General features: G+C 42.4%; 1 protein-coding gene across 4 annotated transcripts in view; it reads left to right on the top strand.

Moving 5' to 3' along the window:
* The window catches only part of PHACTR4 (phosphatase and actin regulator 4), a 67,088-nt gene that overhangs the window by 22,163 nt on the left and 21,398 nt on the right, over window positions 1-23,527 (top strand). For 3 of the 4 annotated variants that reach the window (XM_080920651.1, XM_080920652.1, XM_080920650.1), the window contains 4 exons: window positions 10,718-10,891; window positions 13,267-13,347; window positions 17,496-17,654; window positions 18,686-19,075. In XM_080920651.1, the coding sequence (XP_080776777.1) occupies window positions 10,718-10,891; window positions 13,267-13,347; window positions 17,496-17,654; window positions 18,686-19,075 (804 nt within the window). The remainder of the gene's footprint in view (window positions 1-10,717; window positions 10,892-13,266; window positions 13,348-17,495; window positions 17,655-18,685; window positions 19,076-23,527) is intronic. The other variant, XM_080920653.1, reaches the window with a different exon arrangement.

The raw sequence follows: 23,527 nt of genomic DNA, 5'->3' as shown, positions 1-23,527 counted from the left end.
TGAACCAGTCACCATCTTTCTGATCACTGCACTACGTCTTTCTCAGCTTAGTACTTCACTTTCTCAAAAGAGAAGTGCCTTATAGAAAAGGGCTTACAGATAAATACAAGAAACCCTCAGGACCATATTTCAGCTGTAGAAAGTAAGTTAAAACAGAGAGGCAGGGTGGGGTACATGTTAGTAACCCCAGAACTGGGAGGCAGAGACAGGAGGATCAGGGGCTCAAAGAGTCAGCTGGGGCTGGTACTAGTCAGCCCAGCCTAGGTTTTAGCACATCTTGTCTCATATACACAAAAATTTTATTAAATAATTTTTTAAAATCATAAACCAAAGTAGAGATATGCCTTCTCTCTCTTCCAATGACATGTTGCTTTTTTGCTCCTAGAGCCAACCTTCTGTATTTTGACAAATTGCCTATTTGTGCAGCATCAGCTCTTGTGGCTGCTGCTTCATAGTTCTTCTCTAACAAATACTGTGTGATCTCAAGTACTGACAGGCGGTTATCCCCACCATGGAAACGGAGAGTTTGGGAAAGTGTTAACTTGTTGCACTGCTACAGTTCAGTGATGTGGCATCTTTATGAAGACCATCTGTCCAATCTCTATGCTGATCACTGTTCATTTGCTTTAAGAAAGAACTGAGGGGACATTCCTTGTTGTACCTCAGTTAGAGGGTGCTCCTCCCAGCCGTGGGTTCAATCCCCAGCGCCACATAAACTTGGGTGTGATACACACCTGTCATCCAGGCATTCAGGTAGAGGCAGGGGGATCAGAAGGTCAAGGCTACTCCTGGTGCCAGGCTTCCCTGGGTTGCCTGAAACATTGTCTCAGGAACAGAAAGAAGTCACTTTTGCCACTAATAAGTGTAACAAAAATTTTGGGAGACTGGAGGTACAGCTTAAAGTACTTTGCTGTATGCATTAAACCTTGGACTGGATTTGGTCCCAATTATGGCAAAAATACACACTAATAATTATAAATAAAATATTTTAATTAAAAATTTTTATTAGCCAGGTGGTGGTAGCACATGACTTCAAGCTGAGCACTTAGGAGGCAGAGGCAGGTGGTTCTCTCTGAGTCCCAGGACAGCCAGGACTGCATAGAGAACTCTTTTAAAAAACAAACAAACAAAACATTATTTCTAAATTTGCTTTTATGGGAGTTTTGTCCTGTATGTCTGTGTACATGTGTGCTTGCTGTCCACTGAGGCCAGAGGAGGGAACTGTGTCCCCTGAATCTGGAGTTACAAGTAGGTGGCCTGCACAAGGCCTCTGGAAGAGCAGCTGGTGCTCTTAACCACTGAGCCATCTCACTAGCTCTCAGATATTAATTTCTTATGAAAAGTTTTAGTTAGCAGCTGTTTAGAAGGTTGTACTAGATCCTTTAGAAGGATAAACTAAAATAAGCAGTTCAGTGTTCTAGAACTACAATACACTTAGGTCATTGTTCAGCCTTTTGGTTTTGTTTTTTCTTAAAACTTCATGTTTTATGTATGATATGTGGTATGTGTGGTATTGTGTATATGTGTTTTGTAGCGTATTGTGTGTGTAGTGGTGTGTGTGGTGGGGTGTATGTGCATGTTTGTGTGTGTTGTGTTCTGTGTATGTACATATTCATGAAGGTATTTGTGTGGAGTCCTGAGGTGGGTTTTGATGACTTTCTCAGTCACTTCTGATTTTATCATTTGTTGTTGTTGACTTGTTCTGTTTTACATTTTAATTTTTCATTAGTATATGTGCGCGCGCGTGCGTGCACGCACGTGCACACGTGCATACATGCGCACGTGTACACCACAGTGCTTTTGTGGAAGTTGAAAAACAACCCAGAGTCTGTTCCCTACCCTGTGGGACCCAGAGGTCAAACTCAGGTCTTCTGGTTTGATGACTGGAATCTTCATCTATTGAGCTTTTTTCAATATGGGCCTACCCTACTTCATTTTATGTTTTGGGCTTTTTGGTTTTTGTTATTTGGCTTTTTTTTTTTCTTTTAAAATAAGGGGTGTTGGTAGTGTACCCTTTTAATCCCAGTACTCTGGAGGTAGAGGCAGGCAGATCTCTGTGAGTTGGAAGCCATATGGTCTACATAATGTTGGAGGCCATCTAGAAGTACACAGAGACACCCTGTCTTAAAACAAGGACTCACTTTGTAGTGCTGGCTGACCTGGAAATCCCTAAGTAGACTAGCCTGGCCTCAGACTCACAGAGATTTGCCTGTCTCTGTCGCCCAAATGCTGGGATTAAAGGTAGATGCTACCTACCATGCTGGTTCCCCTGTTTCCTCTCTTTTAATAAAATATATTTAAAAGCGTGTGTGTGCATGCATGCTCATATATGTGATGTATAAATGCTGCAGTGTATGTGTGGAAATCAGAGGACAACTTTCAGAGGTCAGTTTTTCCCACTGTGATGTCTGGCGATTGAATTTTTGGTTATCATGGCTGTATGAGAAATGCTTTTACACTAAGAGCAATCTCACTGGCCCCTCTATTTTATTTTATTGAAGCAGGATCTCTTATTGAACCTGAGTAGATTGGCTTGCTAATGGGCTCCAGGGTTCTGTTAACTCCACACCTACCCCCTCAGTGCTGGGGTTATAGATTCAAGGTACCATGCTGGCTTTTACATGCGTCCTGGGGATCCAAACTCAAGCCCTCTTGGTGAACATTATATATTGATGGAGCCATCTGCCAAGCTCTGCAGCCGGGCATCCTTATCTACAGACGAGGTGTAAAGCAGTACTTTTACAGTAAAGGTACTGGACCTTACTCTAGACTAAGCAAGCACTCTGCCATTCTGCTAGCCCCAGGCTCCATCACTTCTTGCCACACCTGTGGCAGACATTTTTCCTGAGGTAGAAGTGTAGAAACCTTACCCATCTTCCTTGTCCAGTCCTTCTAATCCCCATTGGCTAAGGCTGTGCAAGATCTCCAGAACTTGTAGGCCTCCTCTGCACATGAAACCTGCTTTGTTCATTAGTGAAATAGTTTGGCTTTATAATTTCATTGCAGTTTTCTGAAACTACTCATTAAGTCCAACAATAAGCCCCTTTAGAGAACAAAAATGTTAAGTACTGTGGCAAAGTATCGTAAAATATGCTGCCTATTTACAAAGTTCTGAAGGCTGAGACAGGAGCATCACATTAAATTTCAGGCCAGTCAGGGATTGGAAGTGAGACCCTCTCTTAGAACAAAACAAAATACAAAACAGGGCAGAAGATATTGCCCAGTTAGTAAAAGTGCTTATTGCTAAAGTCTGATGACCTAAATTTGATCCTTGAACCAACATGATAGAAGGAGAGAACAAGCTTCTTCAAGTTGTCTTCTGACGTCCACATATGAACCCTGGCACATGCATGCACACATACACATTCGTACACAGTGAATCAGGGTGGGGGATCTTACAGATGAAAATAGAAGATACCAAAACATTTAACTGATAAGGTACAAGTAATAGAGGTGAATTTCAAATAAACCAGGAAATTTAGTCACTTATTACAATCTAGTGAAGGAATGTTGAAGATTTGTGTTCTGTGGACTTACGTTGCCTGATTACACTTAGCTATTCAACACGGGTGAGACAGAACTAGTTGAAGGCCAGGTATGATGCTCTATATCTGTAAGAGCAGCTACTCTGCAGGCTGGGGTGAGTGAGCTTAAGGACATCCTGGGTTAGCAGAGCCTCTTCTCAAAGTAAAACTGAGAAAAAGGCCGGGGATACGGTCCATGGTAGACTGCTTACCTCCATGCAGGAGGCCTTGGTTTCAATCCCAGTATGACCAGAATAGGAATATGTAACATTCAGTCTTTGATCTAGGGTGTACTGTGTAGTCCTGTTACTTCCTACTAATGAGTAGTCATAACTTGCACATAGTCAGTGAATACCTGAAGATGCAAAGTGTTAGAAAGGTGTGGCTCAGATTTTGTTGTTTTTAGACAAAATCTCTATGATCAGGTCCAGACTGGTCTTAAACTCTCTGTGGACCCCAGGCTAGACCTCAAAGACAGAGCTAACCCCCTACTCCAGTGTTTGAATTATAGGCATGTACCACCACTGCCAACTTTTAGTGTTTTTTATATTTATTTATTTATTTATCTTGTCCACCTTGTTTTTGCTTTAAAAAATGCACACACCCACACCCGTGCATGCACATACTAAGCATGTATATTATGCACAGATAAGCATGCAGGCAAAATACTCATACATCAAGTAAAATAAAAGTAATAAAAATAAAGTGGATGGCTCCTGGATAATGTCACCCAGAGCTGACCTCTAGCCTTCATGCATACTTGCATATACACAACAGCAAAATAAGCCTTCTTTAGATATGTGAATAAAGAATTAATAAATTATCACAGGGCAGTTTAAAGACTTATAACTGGATGACAAATTAGTTTATAAAAGGAATTTAATGTGAATATCATTATAATTTAGACCTTTTAAATTAAAAATCACATTTATTTGTTTGTTTATATGTGTGTGTGCATGCACATGCCACAGCGTGCATGTGGAGGTCAGAGGACAGCAACGGGGTCTGTGTAGGGGTCAAGCTCAGGTTGTCAGACTTGTCAGCTAGTGCCTTTTCCAGCGCAGCCTTCTTCTCAGCCCCTTTATAATATTTGGATGGCATTTGAGGTTAACATGAGTTATGTAGGTTGTGAGGACAAGAGTTCTCTAGTGTGTCATCTTTGTAAATTGCATTATTCTGTATTTATTATTGCTGTTTAATTTTTGTTTTGTTTGAGATATGGTTTTATATACTACTCCAGATGGCCTTGAACTTTTGATATCATATTTGATATTGGTTGATTTGCCTTTCAAATGCTAAGATTGCAGATATATATTACCTTGCCCATTATAACTTGTATGCTATAAGCCTTTGTTACTAAATGAATCCAGACTAAGTTATAACTTCTTAAATATAAAGAAATATAATAATACTTATTATATTATTATAATAAGATTTTAGATTAAAAATTGAAATAGAAAGTGTATCGGGAAGAGGAAGTGGAGAGAGTGAAAACTGTGGTTGGGATATAATCTGAGAGAATATAAAAACAAAAAAAAGCATGATATAAAAGGGGCCACAGACTTTAAAGCTAGATTTCAATTATATCCACATTTTTTGTCACACATGAATTTTTTCTCAAATTTCTTTATTTTTATATGTGTGGATGTTTTACTTGCATATATGTGTACGTTCCTTAAGTTGTCTGGTACCCAAAGAGGCCAGGAGAGGGTGTCAGATCTCCTGGCACTGGAGATACAGGGTTTTGAGATATGTGGGTGCTAGGAATCAAACCCAGGGTCCTCTGGAACTGAAGCAAGTGCTCTTAACCTCTGCACCACCCCTCCAGTCCTGTCACACATTTTAAAGTGCTAAAATTAAACAAAGCAAGGGCATAGGTATAGCTTAGTGCTAAACCACTTGCCTACCAAGCATGGGATCCTAGGTTCGATCCAAGTACCATAAAAGTAAGAATAAAGAACAAAAAAGGTCCTAGTACTGGAAAGCTGAAGCAAAAGCTTCAAGGCCAACCTCAGCTGCAGAGATCGTCTCTCAAAAAGCCATTAAATGAGCAAACAAAACTTATAATATACAACTGACATATCTTCAGAAATAAAGAAATAAAAACCTTCTTGATATACACAGAATTACAAAATTATATAAAGTGTTCATAAATGATATATGTTCCTGTGGCTTATTGTTGTATGTATACCAAAGTGTGATATGTGGCAGTAGCCCAGACGATTAAAAGTCGTAAGATTCCTTCATTGTTCAGGAAGTAGTAAAGGTCTACATAGATTAGTGTATTAGTTAGGGTTTTACTGCTTCGAACAGACACCATGAACAAGCCAACTTTTTTTTTTTTTTTAGATTATTTATTATATATAAGTACACTGTAGCTCTGTCCTCGGACATACCAGGAGAGAGCATCAGGTCTCATTATAGATGGTTGTGAGCCACCATGTGGTTGCTGGGAATTGAATTCAGGACCTCTGGAAGAGCAGTCAGTGCTCTTAACCACTGAGCCATCTCCAGCACCAAGGCAACTCTTATAATGACAACATTTAATTAGGGCTGGCTTACAGGTTCAGAGGTTCAGTCCAGTATCATCAAGGCAGGAACATGGCAGCATCCAGGCAGGCATGGTGCAGGAGGAGCTGAGAGTTCTACATCTTCATCTGAAGGCTGCTAGCAGAAGACTGACTTCCAGGCAGCTAGGATTAGGGTCTTAAAATCCACACCCACAGTGACACACCTACTGGAACAGAGCCACACTTGCTAATAGTGCCACTCCCTATTTGAGCATATACCAACCATCATAATTAGTAAGTCATGGATGTATAAAAAAAAAAGACAAGTACAAGAGACAGTGCTAAAGCCAACCTGACAGTGAAAATGTTAAATGTAGATGGATTAAGTATCTCAGTTAAAAATGGCTGACCAGGCATACTGGGTTACTATACAGTATAACCTTAGTGCTTTAGAGGCTGAGAGAAGGAACTTGAGTCTGAAGCCAGAATTAATCTTGCTTCAAGAAGGCAAAAGACGGTTGGCAAATGAAATAGGAAAATAAAATAGAGGTAGAAGTGTTTCTACGATAAAGGAAGTTTCATATTAATAAAAAGGGACCATTTAAGAGCAAACCATTTGTGCTAGTAAGACAGCATTCACATGAGGTGGCTCACACCTTCCTGTGATTCCAACTCCAGAGTATTTGAGACCTTCCTCTGAACTCTGTAGTTCTCTACAAGACCACATGTACACACACATACATGTGATTTTACATTTTTATTTAAGGGTTGGAGAGATGGCTCAGTGGTTAAGAACACTGGCTGCTCTTTCAGAGAACCCATATTTATTTCCCAGCACCCTCAAGGGGGCTTACAACTGTCTGCAAATTCAGTCCCAGGGCATCTGACATCATTTTTCTAGCCCCTTCAGGCACCAAGTACACACATGGTGCACAGACATACATGGAGGTAAAATATCCTTACATATTAATTTCTTAAATTTTTGTTTTTGTTTTTTTGAGACAGGGTTTTCTCTGTGTAGCCCTGGCTATCTTAGAAGTCACTCTGTAGACCAGGTTGCCTTCAAACTCAGAGATAAGCCTGCCTCTGTCTCCTGAGTGCTGGGATTAAAGGCCTGCACCACCATACCTGGCTCTTAATTTTTTTCTGGTATGGCAAAAAAGAATTAAATTTACAGTTATCCAACAGAGTAGGACCTTGTCACATAACACAGGGACAGAAGACTTGGATAACTAGAGCTGTGGTTGCTGTCCCTCTCCCAGCAGTTGACAGAACGAGGGGACAACGCACCGACATGCTGTTAATAATTGTGTGACACAGTGAACTGACTTGACCTGACTTGCACATTTGGACCTCTGCACTGCACCCAGCCATACCCAGTGTACGTTGCTGTAGGTTCGCCTGTGTGTTTTGAGGCAAGACTTGCTATGTACATACTCTATGCCGCCTGCCCTCAAACTTGGAATCCTCTCCATAGTGATAGTGTTGTGATAAGAAGTCTGAGCCATTGGATCCTGTTCATGATACATTTTGTTTATTAATTTTTAAAACAATTCACTTTATTTTGTGTTCATATGTATTTTCCCTGTATGTAACTATGCACTGTGTGCATGCCTAATGCCTGTGGAGATCAAAGAGGGTATCCAATCCTCTGGAACGATAGTTGTACACTATGTAGGTGCTAGGACTTGAACATGGGTCCTTTGCAAAAGCAATGAAAAAATTTAATTGATTATTTTTTATATACGTGAGTACACTGTCATGATGGCTTCAGACACACCAGAAGAGGGCATCAGATCTCATTACAGATGGTTGTGAACCACCATGTGGTTGCTGGGAATTGAACTCAGGACCTCTGGAAGAGCAGTCAGTGCTCTTAACCGCTGAGCCATCTCTCTAGCCACTTATTATTTTATTTATTATCGGTGTGAGTATATAATGTATTTGGGGGTCAGTTTTCTCCTTCAATTGGGTAACAAACAACCTTGGTGGACACAAGACCACTGGATATTTAGGGTTTTTCTTTTGTGGTACTTAGCTGCTTTCAGGACCTTGTACTGGTGCCATACTCCTAGGAGAGTCTCAGCCCCGCCCTTGTGTTTTTGAGGCAGGGTCTTACTATGTAGCCTATGCTGTCTTGGGTCGTGTTTGATCCTCCTGCTTTTGCCTCCTGGGTGCTAAGATTATAGGTGTATGCCATCACACCTGACTGAGAGTTTTTAAAAGGATTCATGGCCCTACTTCCTGCAGATCCTGTATATTATAAAGGCACTTGGGCTGATTCTAAATATTTGGACAGACATGTGAGTCAGTGAAATAATATGCAGCTTGTCTTTGAGAGTAGGGAGGGAAAGGAGGAAGAAGAACCAGAGGCGTGAGTGAAGCCGGATGTGGTGTCTCACACCTGTAATCTGCATTTGAGAGCAAGACCTAGGAGGATCTGGCGTTCAAGGTCATCCTCAGCTACAAATGAATTCGGTCAGCCTGAGCAAAAACCCAAGTTTTAAGATTTGCTTAAAACAAGCAAACATAAAAATACAAGGTTAGATGAATAAGCAAATGTTAATATGAATGAATTGGAAAATATCAGTGCTCTGTTCTTCTAAAATATTTGGCAAAATTATATATGAAAAGAGAAACAAAACACTGTTTCTGCTTGGCACTAGGGAGGCAGAGACAGGCAGATCTCTGAGTTTGAGGCCAGCCTGGCCTACAGAGTCAGTTTCAGGGCAGCCAGGGCTACACAGAGAAACCCAGTCTTGAAAAACCAAAAGAGAAACCACTTTTTTTTTTTTCACTTTCTGTATTTAGTGATATGTTAGTGACCTACTTTATACAAAGCAAAATGTGTGTGTGTGTATGTGTGTGCATGCGCGTGTGTGCACACGCACGTGTTTCAATTGGGTTTAAACCTAGAAGTCTGAGGTATATCCCTACTCCTTGTCATTTTTTGAGTCCTTGAAAGAAAGATGGCCCATAAATGTATTGTTCAACATAATGAAGTTTTAAAAGCATCAAATTAAGTTTTACTTTGAAAAGCAGTGAGTTGCCCAGGAATGGTGGCACGCTTTAATCCCAGCACTCCAGAGGCAGAGGCAGGAGAATCTCTATAAATTTGAGTTGTAGGCCAGCCCGGTCTAGAAAGTGCATGCCAGGACACCCAGAGCCACTCAGAGAAACCCTGTTTCACATAAAGGGAAAAGAAAAGGAGGTGATGAGGTAGGGTTCTAAGCAGCAGAAGCAGGCTAAACGATTTAAAGACCTTTCAGGCAGGAGCTTCCCTGTGCTGCTAAAATAAATGTTGACTGCTTTTCTTTATGATCTTTTCTTTAACATTTTCAGTCCAATTAAAACTTTAGGTGTAATTTTCCTTTTTTCGGTCAAATAACATGTTCTGCTGATTTCCTGGAATACTCATGGATATGTGGAGGCACACACCTGTAATTCCAGTGCTTAAGAGGTTAAGACAGGAAGATCACATGTTCAAGACAATAGGCTACCTAGCAAACCATTGTCTCAAGAAACCTAAACCAGCCCCCAAAATGCCTCATAGGTAAAGGCACTGGACGCTAAGCTTGATTGTCGGAGTTCAGTTCCAGGACCCATACAGTGGAAGGAGAGGGTTGATCTACTTTTCTGTCCTCCACATATGCTATGGGCAGTGTGCAGCTCCCTTGTCTCCACACCCACACAGATGCACAGAAGCTAAATTTAAAAAAATTGTAATTGAAAGAAAACAATAACACAAAGCTACAGTGTCAAAAGGAGATGATTGCTTTTAGTCCAAGTGTCAAACTTCCTGCTCCAACATTGTTTGCTCCTAGTGGGAAGTGTATTTCTGTGAAGTAGAAAACACCTTAATCTAGGAGTGAGGCCACAGAGTCTTTCCTCTTCTCTACACGGCTCCTGAGAACTCTGGGGCAGTAGGTGGAGTGCAGGCTGCATTGTATTTCCTTCCTGCCCCCACCCCTTGGCTGCTTCTGTCTCTGCCTTCAAAGTTAACTAAGCCCTGCACATGTGTCATTATAAGGGCCTCAAGACTTTTGACCTCAGTCCTGAACTTTTAGCATGTCAACTATGCCATGGTTATCCTTACTATCAGGATTTTCCCTAAGTAATAAATACTGCGATAGTAGAATCTCACCTCCACTCTCCCTAAATCCTTCTATGTCAGAGCATCTTCTATGTTTCTCCACTGTTTCTCCCAGCCTTCCACAGTGATGCAGAGACCTTTTTGTATGGGGAGAAAAATCTGATAAGCAGACACAAGGTGTGAACACTTGATGAATTGCCCTTCTCTGATTTATTTGGATCCTGGGAAGTGCTGGAAGAGGGTAATATATTTAAGGGTGATTCCCTTAGTGGTAGAATGGATTGTTTCAGTGATACTGAGTCGTGTATAAGGAGAAGGCACCTGCATTGTATGCTAAAGATGTTGACCGGATTCTCAGCATCTCACTGAATTTTCCTCTTAAATGATGACAGGTTGGTTTGGCTCCTGTAGTGATTTAAGTTTTCAGTTCAGGCCTTTGTCCATGTAATGTCTGGAGTGTGACTTGTGTGCAGGATTGTTTGTCATTGTTCTGATTCTTTCCAACTGTCACAGGAAGAGAGGGGACATTTTTAGAGGTTATATAGGGATAATAAATTTGCTGTCCCTTCCCGTTTCCTCTTCATGAACAGAAGAAGCAGAGCAGCCCTCTGGAGACCCAGGCATGGTCGTGGACAGTTTGGAAGCAGGGGACACAACACCTCCCACCAAAAGAAAAAGCAAGTTCTCAAGTCTTGGCAAGATCTTCAAGCCGTGGAAATGGAGGAAAAAAAAAAGTAGTGATAAATTCAAAGAGACATCAGAAGGTAAGATACTAAGACTTAAATATGTGTTCTGAGGAGGGAGGGTGTGTAGTGCCTGCCTAGTCTGAGCAGAGCCCGGGACTGTTCCCTGACCACAGTGAACCTGGTGTGCTTGTACTCTCCTGCGGACCCCACAGAGGGAGGCTCAGAAGTTCAAGGTGCACTCTCAGTTATACATTGAGTTTCAGGCCAACCTGGGTACCAGGAGACCGAAACTCTAAACAAACAAGGCTTCTAATTTTAAGAGTTCCCATTTGGGCTGAGGAGGTGACTGAACTTGATAATGTGCTTGACGTAAACATGAGGACCTCAGTTGGAACCCCCAGGCCCTACATAAAGCCAGCTGCACACACGCTATTGTAATCCAGTACTTCTGTGGGGAGATGAAAAGATGGGACAGAAAATCACCAGAAGCCAAGGGCCAGCTGGCATGCACAGTGGGGAAAGAACAAAAACCAAGAAACCCTGTCTCAGCCAAAGGGATGAACCAACTGACATCGGAGGTTGACCTTTGACCTCCACATGCATCCCATGTTATGTATGTGCCCAAGTGTTCATGCACACAGATGCATATACATTGTAAACACGTAAAAAAGAATAATTCCATGTGTTAGTTGGGCTTGGTGGTACAGGCTGTAATCCTAGCACTTGGAAGGTCGAGGCCGGAAGAGCCAAGAATTTAAGGTTATTCTTGGCCACACAGGAAACTCAAAGTAAGCACTTTGAATTCAAAACAAAAGCACTTGTGGGTTCCATTAATTGATTAATTGTTTGATTAATTAATTTCCCAGACAGTATCATGTATTACAGGACTTCCTTGTACTCTTTATATAGCAAGAATGATCTTGAACTTGAGATTCTCCTGCCTAGCACTAGGATTAAAGGTTTGTGCTGTACCTACTTTATATAATGCTAGAGACTGAAGCAGGACTTTGTGTTTGGAAGGTACACACTCTACTGAGTTTCCTATTTTAGAAGCACCCCACTTTTCCATCTCCCTAAAGTCTGTAACCTCCTACTTGAAGAGTCTGTCTTTTAGAATATAGACAGGTAAATAGTCCTTCACTGAACCTTTACTCTCCTGTGCATTTTGAATTGAACCTTCTTGAACCTATAAGGTTTGAGACGTGCTGGGCAAGGCTCTACCACTAACCTACAACCCCAGCCATCTTTTTTGTTTCTGTTGTTTGTGCGGTTGTTGTTGGTTTTAGGCACAGCCTTGGTTGGCCTGCTGCTCACTCTCTTGCCCGGGACGGCCTCATTTTCGGCTCTTACCCAGCCGAAGCCTCCCAGTGCTATGGTATGGACCATGATGTCAGGTGCTGACTTATGCAGACTGCCTTAAACCATGACAATCCTCCCGCCTTTCAGGTTTTGGAATAACTGAAATTTACAGACCTGTTTTAGCAAGCCTGGCTGACACTTAGCATTCTACAGCCTCATTCCGAGCTTTGTGTTTTGCTGGGATTAAAGCTGTTTAGTAAAGACAGACTTAGTGCTGCACACTTGAGAGGCAGGAACATAAGAACTTATATGAGTGGAGGGCTAGCCTGGGCTATATAATGAGTTCTAGGTTAGTCAGAGCTGCATTGTAAGACCCTCTCTCAAAACTAAGTTTAAAATAAGAGGGATAGTTGAGAATGCTCAGTGAGGCTCTGGCCTCACTATACAGGTCTTGGTGCTTTTCTTCCCCGCCCACTTGCAGTCAGCATGGCTCATCTGTAACTCCTTACTATTGAAGCCTAGTTAAGTCATGTGAGTATGGTCTCCTTGGGAAATAATACTTTTCCAGCACAGGGAACTCACTCTGTAGACCAGGCTAACCTCAAAGTCACGGAGATCCACCTGCCTTTGCCTGCCAAGTGCTAGGATTGAGGCATGGGCCACCAACACCAGCCTTGTTTGTTTTTCCAAGGAGCCCAAGGCCCTGGACATGCTAGGCAATCACTCCTGTTAATCTAACTCACAGCTCCAGCAATTAGTTTTGTTTTGGTCAGAGCCTTGCTATGCCGTAGCTGGCCTAATACTACATAGCATATGCTGGCCTCCTCGGATGTGGCAGCATTTCTCAGTATCTTGGTCTCAGATGGTAATTTTTGTTTTGTTTGAGGCAGTCCTGTGTAGCCCATGCTAATGTAGAGTTTGCTGTGTAGCTAAGACTGTGCTGGAGCTGATTCTCCACCTCCAATCTGTAGGCACTGTAGGCTGTGGTACCACTTTCAGCTAAGCTTTTAATGTAAAGTTAGCTTCCCTGTTCCTTTTTCCTTAAGAGTACAAGTAACGTGAATCACTTCATTCTTTTATACTTATAAAACTAAGAGATATGTTGCCCTTCCAACTACCACATTTCTGAGTTGTATTTTCCAATTTAATATTAGTTTTAGAGCGAAAAATATCTATGCGAAAACCAAGAGAAGAGCTGGTTAAAAGAGGGGTTCTATTGGAAGACCCCGAGCAGGGTGAGTTCACATGATCAGCATATGCCCGTCTGTACATGTGCTCTTTCGCTGGGTCTCGCTAGGGCTCTGAAATGTTTCCCTTTGCTCTACTCTTACTGTAGTTATGGTGGAGGAGCAATTAAAATGGTTCCCTGTTTCTTCCCACGTGGCTGGCTTTGCTCTTAAACTGAAATAGAAGGATTGGTGAAGGATCCTGGAAGCAAAAATTCTGTGCCTCTCTGTCTTCCTCAGACGCATGGCACCTGTAGTGGTGACAGTTATTTCAAATTGCTAATTGTTGTTTTGACCAAATTGCCTCTGTCCTCATCTTTCTGTCGAACCAATACCGCACTGATGTTCCAACACTCTTGCTGGTTAATCCTGTGAGACTTTGTCTGTTATGGCTGTTATAAAGCATTGTGCCTTGATGTTTGTCATTTCTCTCGAGTTTCACATATGGAACAGTTTACATTTGCAGAATTACCATCTTGCTCCCTTTTCCTAAAAATAAGAAGTAGGCACTGGCCAGGCGTTGGTGAAGCACGCCTTTGATCCCAGCACTTGGGAGGCAGAGGCAGGCAAATCTTGCGTTTGAGGGCAGCCCAGACTACAGAGCAAGTTCCAGGACAACCAGGACTACACAGAGAAACCCTGCCTCAAAAGGAGGAAAAGGAGAGGAAGGGGAAAGAAGAAGAAATGAAGGAGGAGGAAGAAGAAAAGGAAGAGGAGAAGGGGAAGGAAGAAGAGGGGGAAAGGGAGGGGTAGAAGAAGGGAAGAGAGAAGGGGGGAGGAGAAGAGGAAGAAGAAGTTGTTGGCAGTGTAAATATGGCTCGGTGGTTAAGGGCACTTGGTGCTCTTACAGAGGGAGGACAGGAGCTTAATTCCAAGTACCCACAGAGTGTCTCACAGCTATTTGTAACTCCAGCTCCCACACCCTTTTTTGGCATCCCCTCGTACCAGGCAAGCATGTGGTATATATATATATATATACACACAAACAAAACACTGATACTCTTAAAAACCAACAACAGATTTTTTTTTTAATTAATAAAATTAAAAGTGCAGTGCCAGAGAGCTGGCTTGGCAAGTAAAGAACCTCAGAGAATTGATGCCTACATATTATCTGATCTCAACATGTGAGCCATGACATGAACCATGACAAAAGTGTACTCACACATGTGCACACATTCAAAAATAAATGTAATAGTTTTAAATACAAATAAAAAGCCAGGAATGGTAGTTGTCTTAGTCAGGGTTTGTTCCTGCATAAAATCATGACTAAGAAGCAAGTTGGGGAGGAAAGGGTTTATTCAGCTTACACTTCCACATTGCTGTTCATCACCAAAGGAAGTCAGGACAGGAACTCATACAGAGTAGGAACTTGGAGGCAGGAGTGGATGCAGAAGCCATGGAGGAATGCTGCTTACTGGCTTGCTTCCCCTGGCTTACTCAGCTTGCTTTCTTATAGAACCCAAGACTACCAGCCTAAGGATGGCACCACACACAATGGGCCCCCCCCCCATCACTAACTGAGAAAATGCCTCTCATGGAGGCATTTCCTCAAGGGAGGCTCCTTTCTCTGTGATAACTCCAGCTTAGGTCAAGTTAACACACAAAACCATTCAGTACAGTGGTACATACCTTTAGTCCCAATACTTAGAAGACGGAGGCAGGCAGAGCTCTGTGACTTCCAGGTCAGCCTGGTCTGCATAGTGAGTTCTATACTATTCTGGGATACACAGTGATATCTTGTCTTAAAAAGCAAAAGAAAATAAAAAATAAAATCTACAACTGGGTATAGTGGCACATATCTGTAATGCTAGGAGGCAATCAAGATTACCCTAAGTTAAAAATCAGCCTGATATATAAAGAGGAAGCTCTAGACCAGCCAGGGATACATACTAACACTGTCTGAAAAGCTAGCTTAGTAATTAACCAGTTAATTAATTTAATACAATACAGCCAGGTGTAGTAGCTCACACCTAATATCCCAACAACACTAGGGGATGGCCAGTTGATCCAATTCAAGGCTGGTCTAGGATGTGTGTGAGATTGGATTTGCCTTAAAACAAATAAGGAAAAACTACTTTACAGTTTCTTTCCTTCAGAGTACATTTACTACTTATTTGTCTTCAATACTGTAGTCAAACTACTGCTTCCTGGGCATTCGTGAAGGACACTGTCTAATGTCTTAGTGGGAGGTGGTATGTCAGGTGAGAGGGGCTGGTCTGTGAGAACTAACTCTAAAACTATCATGACATGAGCACACACAAAGAAAAAAAAAAATCTTCCCGTGATGTTACTTAAAGCATTACTTTGAGGAGCCAGCAAAGATACTACACCGCCCTATGACAAGGAAGTGAGGGTTAGTCTCTGACCTTTTTCTTCCTCATCTTCTGCTTTTGATGTTGTTATTGTTGTTGTTTTTTAAAATGTAGTTATGTTTCTTTATTTTGTGTATGGGTGTTTTGCTTGAATGTGTGTGTATGCACAGTGTGTGTACCTGGTGTCCTTGGATACCAGAGAGTATATTGGATCCCTTGAAACTAGAGTTATAGACGTTTATGAACTGCCATATGGGTGCTGAGAATTGAACTCAGGACCTCTGGAAGAGCAGCCAGTGCTCTTAACCACTGAGCCATCTCTTCAGCCCCTCACCCCACTATTTTCAACTCTTGTCTTTAAAAAAAAAAAAAAAGAAACTGCAGGCCCTGGGGTTATCTCACTGCTCCGTTTCCTTTCTGTAGCGGTGTGTGCTTCTCCTAGCCGCCAGGCCCGTGGCCAGCCCTGTCCTGTAGTGTGTTGGAGTTGCTGTGTGCATCAAGTTATCGTTGATGTCTTTTAAGGCCCTGGGGCTCTCTAGACCCACTACCCTCAGTCACCCCTGCTGTTGTTCCGTGAGCTTTAAAACAGTAGTTTGTACTGCTTTTCCTGGTCAGTCACCGCCTGCCTATAAGCTACCTCCTAACAGCCTTTATAGAAAATACATAAAATTATGCCTACCTATTACTCCTAATCCCTGGGCTTTTGCTTTCATCCAGGATTTATTTCTAACTCCTTTCCCGGTGTTGTATAGTCTTCATAGCCTAGTACCTGCTTGCCTTTACAGTCCCACCTATAGCCTTGTATTCCTGGTCTATCAGACACGCTGTTCCTGACCTTGTGCCTTTGTATAATGTCTGGTGTGTCTGGTGTGCAGATGCCTACAGAGGTCAGACGTATAAGATCCCCTGGCTGTAGTTTGGCGTTGTGAGCTGTCTGGCATAGATGCTGGGAACTGAATGCAGGTCCTCTGCAATAGCAATGTGTGTGTGCTCTCCACTACTGGACCTTCTTTTCCACCCCTCCAGCTGTCTTAGTTTAAATAGACTGTCTTTTATCCATGTGGTGGGCTTCTGTTCCTCTTTCAAAACCTGCTGCTTTCAGTGGTACATCCTCAAAGTCTTTCCTACCCAGAAGAATAGATTTTTCTTTATTTTTACTGTAGCCTTTCTATTAGAATAGTATCCTTTTTCTTCTCAGTGCTGGGTGTTTGTCACATGGCCTTACAGGTGCTAGGCAAGTATTCTACCAGATATATATATAGCAATATGTATATTGATTGTGTGTATATATGTATATATGTATAGATTGTAATATGCAATATGTAGTAGATTATCTGTGAGACTAGTTATGATACACTTGATGATAAATCATGTGTGGAAGAGCTTCTGCTTCTGTTAATACTGCCGGATCCAGGTAGCACAGGTGTCAGTGAGGAGCCCCCTTACTAGGAGAGTGGGGCCACCAGCTCTTCCCACACTGCCCTGTTGGCCCTGTCACTTAGGCTTTTCTTTTTCCTTTCCTTATTTTATTTCTAAATTTATTTTCTCACTTACTTTTCATCCCAATCACCACCCTCTCCTGGTGACCCTAGCCCCTTCCCTACCGCTACTCCCTACTGTCTTTCCCTTTTCTGAGACGGTAGAGACACCCCCAGTGTCCCCCGACCCTGGCACATCCACTGAAGCAGACGAGGCAGCCCAGCTAAAGGAACATATCCCACAGACAGGACACAACTTTAGGGACGGCCCCAACTCCAGTTGTTCAGGACCTCCGTGACAACCAAACTGCACATCTGCTACCTCTGTGGGTGGGGCCTCAGCTAAGCTCTTCTTTTCTTCTCTCAGGTGCTGAGGACTCAGGAAAGCTGAGCCATGCTGCATTAAAGAATGGACACACCACGCCCATAGGGAGTGCCAGGTCTTCTAGTCCAGTCCTAGTGGAAGAAGAGCCCGAGAGAAGCCTCAGGAATCTTACTCCAGAAGAGGATCCAAAGAAGAGACTTGGTAAAAGTGGGATTTTGAGTTTGAAAGCCACAGACGGTTCTTATTTACCTCAGAGGGCTATGGGAGCGGTCAGAGTGGGTTTGTTTCCGGTATGAGCCACCTTAACTAGCTCTTCTGTAGAATTTGTCAACCTCCACCTTCCTTGTGTTCTACCCCAAGGAGTTCTGTGTGTGTGCTTTTATGGGTGGGTGTCCATATACTTGTGGGTACCTGAGGTTGGCATTGGGTGTCTCCTTGCTCTTCACCCTTTTAGGGGGGTGTGGGCTTAATTTATTCTTATTTATTTGTTTTTACTTTATTTGGGGTTAGGTGCCACCACTGTCTAGCTTTATTTTGTCTTTTCTTTTTTAACCTTTTTTTTTTTTTTTAAAGATTTATTTATCTGTTTTGTGTAAGTACACTGTCATTGCCTTAAGACACACCAGAAGAGGGCATTGGATTCCATTACAGGTGGTTGTGAGCCACCATGTGGTTGCTGGGATTTGAACTCAGGACCTCTGGAAGAACAGTCAGTGCTCTTAACCACTGAGCTACCTCTCTAGCCCTGTTTTGTCTTTTCAAGACAGAGTTTCTGTATGTAGCCTTGGCTGTCCTGGAACTCACTCTGTAGATCACACTGAATTAAAGGCATGAGCCACCACTTCGAGGCTTATTCATTTATTTTGAGATAGCATCTCTTACTGAACACAGAGCTCACTGATCGGCTAGACTGGCTGGCCAGTAAGCTTCAGTGATCTTGTCTCTTCTCCACCCCCAACACAGCACTATCATTAGAGCCTGGCTTTTATGTAGGTGTAGGGATCTGAGGTCAGTCCTCATGCTTGTGTGGCAGGCAGTTATCTCATGTGCCCTTGGTAGGATGGCTCTTGTATGAAGAGTCACTACCCTTACTGAGCTTCTCTTACTGACACTCCCTAAGCGTGTTAAAAGTCGCCAGAAAATGATGTGTAAACTGTAAGTTCATTGGTTATGAAGTTGGTTATGTGTTCTCATTTTTAGGCTCTCTTTAAATCATATCTCTTATTTCATAGGCTCAGCTGGTAGCCAGCCTAACTCTGAAGCAGAGCCTGGTCTTGAACATGCACCTAAGCAGCCTCTGCTGCCCCCCAAGAGACCCTTGTCCTCTTCTTATGAAGCAAATGAGGGGCAAGCAAAGGAGGTGCCTGCTGGTAGTACAGCAAGGTCTGTCTCCTCCACTTCTGGCTCTACCATCTTGAGACCTGCTGCCACCCCTGCTGCCACAGATGTGACAAAGACTGTTAAGTCCTTTGTCGCCCCGGCTCCCACCCCAACTCCCGCCCCCAGGACTCTGCCTGCTGCTCCTGCCAGCACTAACACTACTGCCACTCATCCGGCCCCTGCCAAGCAACCCCCTATCCCACCCCCGAAACCAGCTCAGAGAAACAGCAACCCTGTCATTGGTAAGTCTTCAGATTTTGTGCTTGGGGACTGGTTTAGTTTTGGATTGTAATTTTATTGACTGATTTGTTCTGTGAAAGAGTTTTCTAACTCATTTCTTGGGATATTTTCAATATAGAAAAAAGTTTTAGAGCCAGGCATGGTGGTACATCCCGTTAATCCCCGTACTCAGGAGGCAGAGGTATGGGATCTTTGTGAGTTTGAGGCCAGCCTGGTCTACAAAAGGAGTTCCAGGACAGGCAGAACTGTTAAACAGAGAAACTCTGTCTCTGAAAGAAAGGAAGGAAGAGAGGGAGGGAAGGAGGGAGGGAGGGAAATAAGTTTGAAGAACAAGACAAAAATGGCCATGAATTGGAAATATTAGTAAAATTAACTTGAAATCTGGGGAGATTAATATGTTTGTAACATACAAGTATCACAGAACTGACTATAACATTGCTTATTTATTTGCTAATTAGAATTTTGAAGATTTAAAAAGAGTCTCCCACAGAACTAGGCGATGGTGAATCTTGGCAAACACTCAGGTGGCACAGGCAGGAGAATCAAGATTCTGAGTTTGGGGCTAGCCTGGACTACATGAAACTCTGTTCTGACTCCCTTCTTTCTGGAACATATAAACAAACAATCACCCCCAAAACAAAACAACAAAAATCTATTACAATAGTTGATGGTCTAGATATGTGAAGACCACAATAGGCTTGACTACCATGGGGTTACCTTCAGCCTAGTGAGAAAGTTAGACTAATGGCACAGCTTCCAAGGGGCAAGGCGATGTCTCTTCTAATGTAAACTACCAATTCCTTCAGTAAACCTAACTCTGGTGGCTAAAAGGATCATTTTGTCAATATCTGTCTAGCTTGTGATTTGGTGCCTACTATAGTATCTTCATAGGAACTACAGAGGTATTTAAGTAGTACTGATAACATCACATTTATCTTGGGGAGAGTTAGGAATGCTACCCGTGCAGCTGTGGAAGCATGCTGTAAACTGAGCACTCAGGAAATAGATACAGGAGGGTTTGCCAAAGCTGAGGCTGTCCTGGTCTACAAAGCAAGTTCCAGATAGATGGATGGATGGAAGGATGGATGGATGGATGGATGGAAGGAAGGAAGGAAGGAAATATATGATGGTAATATATGATCTATGATCTCAGCTGTTCAGGATTGCACATTTAAGGCCTTTATGGCCAATCTTGAACTTAATGAGATCCTGTCTGAAAATGCTGCAGAACAGTGAGGACCAGGGATATGAATCACTGGCCTGGCATATGACAGCCCCTGGGTTCAGTCCTCAGAACCACTGCAAACTGAAGGCAGGGTAGTATATGAGTATAAGTTTATAGGCTTCATAAATTACTTTGCATTTTCTAAAGTCTTGCTTGGGTCTATTTTTTTTTTTATCATAATGCATTCCCCACAGAAATTTTCCAGAAAGGAAAGAAAAGGCAAAAAACTAATAAGTGTTTCAGAACTAATACAAGTGTAATTTTTGAGGAAAAACAATATTAGGCTGATCCCAGCTTATAGTTCTTGTTAGCGATTGCACAGATAATGATTAAAAAGTGTATTAAGAATCTAATGTCACTAAGCTGGGTGGAGTGACTAGGACCTTATCAGGCTTCAGAGTGATCTCAGACAGGTTGGAGTAGGAACAGGATGGAGACCATTGTGTTATCACTGCTTAATGGCTGATGTCTCCCTGACTTATCTCTGAGGAACCAGAAGTGCTTTCACATGCACTTTCAAAACCACCCAGGGCTGTGGTAAATGCCTGCCTGCTGCATGCAGAGACAATTAGAAATGTAGATGCCCTGACTCACCACAGTTGCAGCTAATGTGAGACAGAAACTTGCCTTGGATCTCTACCACGGAGTTCTCAAACTATCATCTAGGCTGCTGTTAACTGGCTTCACCTAGAAGGCCGGCTCGGATGAGGGGACCCAGATCCCAGAGGTTCTGATGGCAGCATCTCAGCTCAGGCCAGAGAGTCTATCTGTCCAGTATATATGCAGACGATGTTGATGCTGCTGGTTCTGTTCAGCAGCTGTGCTCTGTGCTCCTGCTCAGCCAGCTCTGTCTGTCTAGTGGTGGCAGCGCAGACAGTAACCAGCTGTGCAGTCATGCACACCTGTCATCTCTGTCCTCTCTGTAGAGTTTGAGGGCTGTCTCTGCTACATAAATTGGAGAATAGCCTGGGCTACTTGAGAACTTTTTTGAAACAAAGAAACAAACAAACAAAAGACCTAAAAGTGGTCTATAGTAGCTTTAACTGAGAGCAGAGAGCAGTGGCCTTGTGACTGAATCAACATTAATCCATTACAGGCTCTCACAGAAGGAAAATGGCTAACTCACAGTTTTTACTAAGATTAAATAGATTTGATTTAAAGGTTGCACCTTATTCCAAAATTAATAACCTCCCCCAATGCTTTGATCCTAAAATACCATTTCTTTCACATAAAGATTATGATCATAAATGGTCTACTTAATATGAGCTATTATTTAGAAATCCTTGGAAATGATAGGCTGGGTTGGAGAGGGTAGTCTTGGAGAAATGATTCCACAATTAAGCATACCTTCCTGTTCTTTCAAATCTGGCTTGGCTGATGTCCTGTAATTTTAGCTCCAGGAGAGCCAGTACCTTTTTCTGGCTTTTGTGGACACACACACCAACACACATAAAAATAAAAATTTAAAAGTATGAAAAGAGAGATCTCTTAGGGCCCAGGGGAGAGCTATAAAGTACACACCTTACAAATATATACACACCTGTTTGACCCCTAGAATGCACCTAAAACGTATGTGTAAGAGCGCACTGTGAGTGTTAGGGAGGCGAGAGGATTCCTGGCATCACTGGCCTGCCAGCCTCAACTAACTGGCAAACCTCAGGCCTTAGGGAGAGCATGTCTTAATACACTAGGTGGGGGCCAGGCATGATGAGTTCCAGGCCAACCTGGTCTAAATAGTGAGATTAGGCCAACCTATAGGCTACATAGTGAGACCCTGTCTTTAAAAAACCAAGCAACTTAGTTCCTCAGGGAAGGAAGATGCCTGCGTATGGTCCTGTGGGTGTAGCCGCTGTTTCTATCCTCATGTGTTAGATATAGTATTTTCTAGATTGTCCTTTTTATCCTTTTTTTCCCTCATTTTTTTTTTTTTTTTTTTTTTTTGTTTTGTTTTTTGGACAAGGCCTCATCTATAGTCTAGTCCTTGGATTTACTCTGTGGCCTGGGATGATGTTGAGGTTTTCATCCTCCCCACAGTGCTGAGATTATGGGAAAGCACTACTGTGTTAGCATAAAATACCATTTGCATAGCTTACTTCTGATAAGTGATATTATAGTCCAAGGGTAGCTCGCTCTTTACTCAGAGTAGAACCCTGAAATGAGATTATGGGCAAATAAAATTTTATTTGGGGAGATTTATATATTCTTTGAGAACATTGGACAGACTGAAATAAAAAAATTTAGATAGATCATTAGAGGTTGTTCATCAAAAGAACTCCTCTTTAATTGGTTCACCGCTTGCTTCTGTATGAAGTGGTGGCCTGCTTCTTGCATGGATGAGTCATGTGGGCTCTGGGAAAATGAGTGGGTATATGATGTCATCCAGAGTAAGAGCACCTCATGATATAAGCATTTATTGAGGGCACACTGATGTATCCTTGTGAATATGCTGCTGGTGGAGGCAGGAGGTGTCCTGCCATCCAGCTCAGAGATAATGCAAAGTGACCGGGCATACAAAGGGCATCACAGCCGTGCTCACGGGTGACGGGGATAGAGTAATAGTGTGATAAGCAGGCTGCAACGTAGCTAAAGGCCTTGGTGGTTTTATGATCTTGGGGAAATTACCTATTGTCTGGCTTCTGGTTTTCCTTTTGGAATTAAAAAAAAAAAAAAAAAAGAAAAAAAAAGATAACATCTTGTTTTTCCTTATCACTTCAGGGGTACTGAAGAATAAGACATAAGGATAGGGCTAGTGAGATGGCTCAGTGATAAAGGTATTTGTCACCAAGCTTGACAACCTTGATCTTCATGACTTACAAGATGCATAAAAAGAACCAGTTGGGCTGGAGAGATGGCTCAGTGGTTAAGAGCACTGACTGCTCTTCCTGAGGTCATGAGTTCAAATCCCAGCAACCACATGGTGGCTCACAACCATTTGTAATGGAATCTGATGTCCTCTTCTGTCTGAAGACAGCTACAGTGCACTCACATACATAAAATAAATAAATAAATCTTTAAAAAAAAGAAAAAAACCAATTATCCCAAGTTACTCTCTGACAGCCACAAGCATGCACACACAAAATAATTTGAAAGCCTATTAAAAGACATAAAAGAGGAGACCCACCAACATGGGCCACATTCACACCAAGACTGTGACAGAGGTGGTTCAGGTCATTGTGGAGAAGTAGTACACACACCTGAGTGGTAACCTCTACACCAAGTGTGTGTGGGA

The sequence above is a fragment of the Micromys minutus genome (genome assembly GCF_963924665.1).
Source record: "Micromys minutus genome assembly, chromosome: 9".
Taxonomy (NCBI): Eukaryota; Metazoa; Chordata; class Mammalia; order Rodentia; family Muridae; genus Micromys; species Micromys minutus.
The sequence above is the reverse complement of the archived record's forward strand: the minus strand, read 5'-3'. Positions and strand labels throughout refer to the sequence as shown.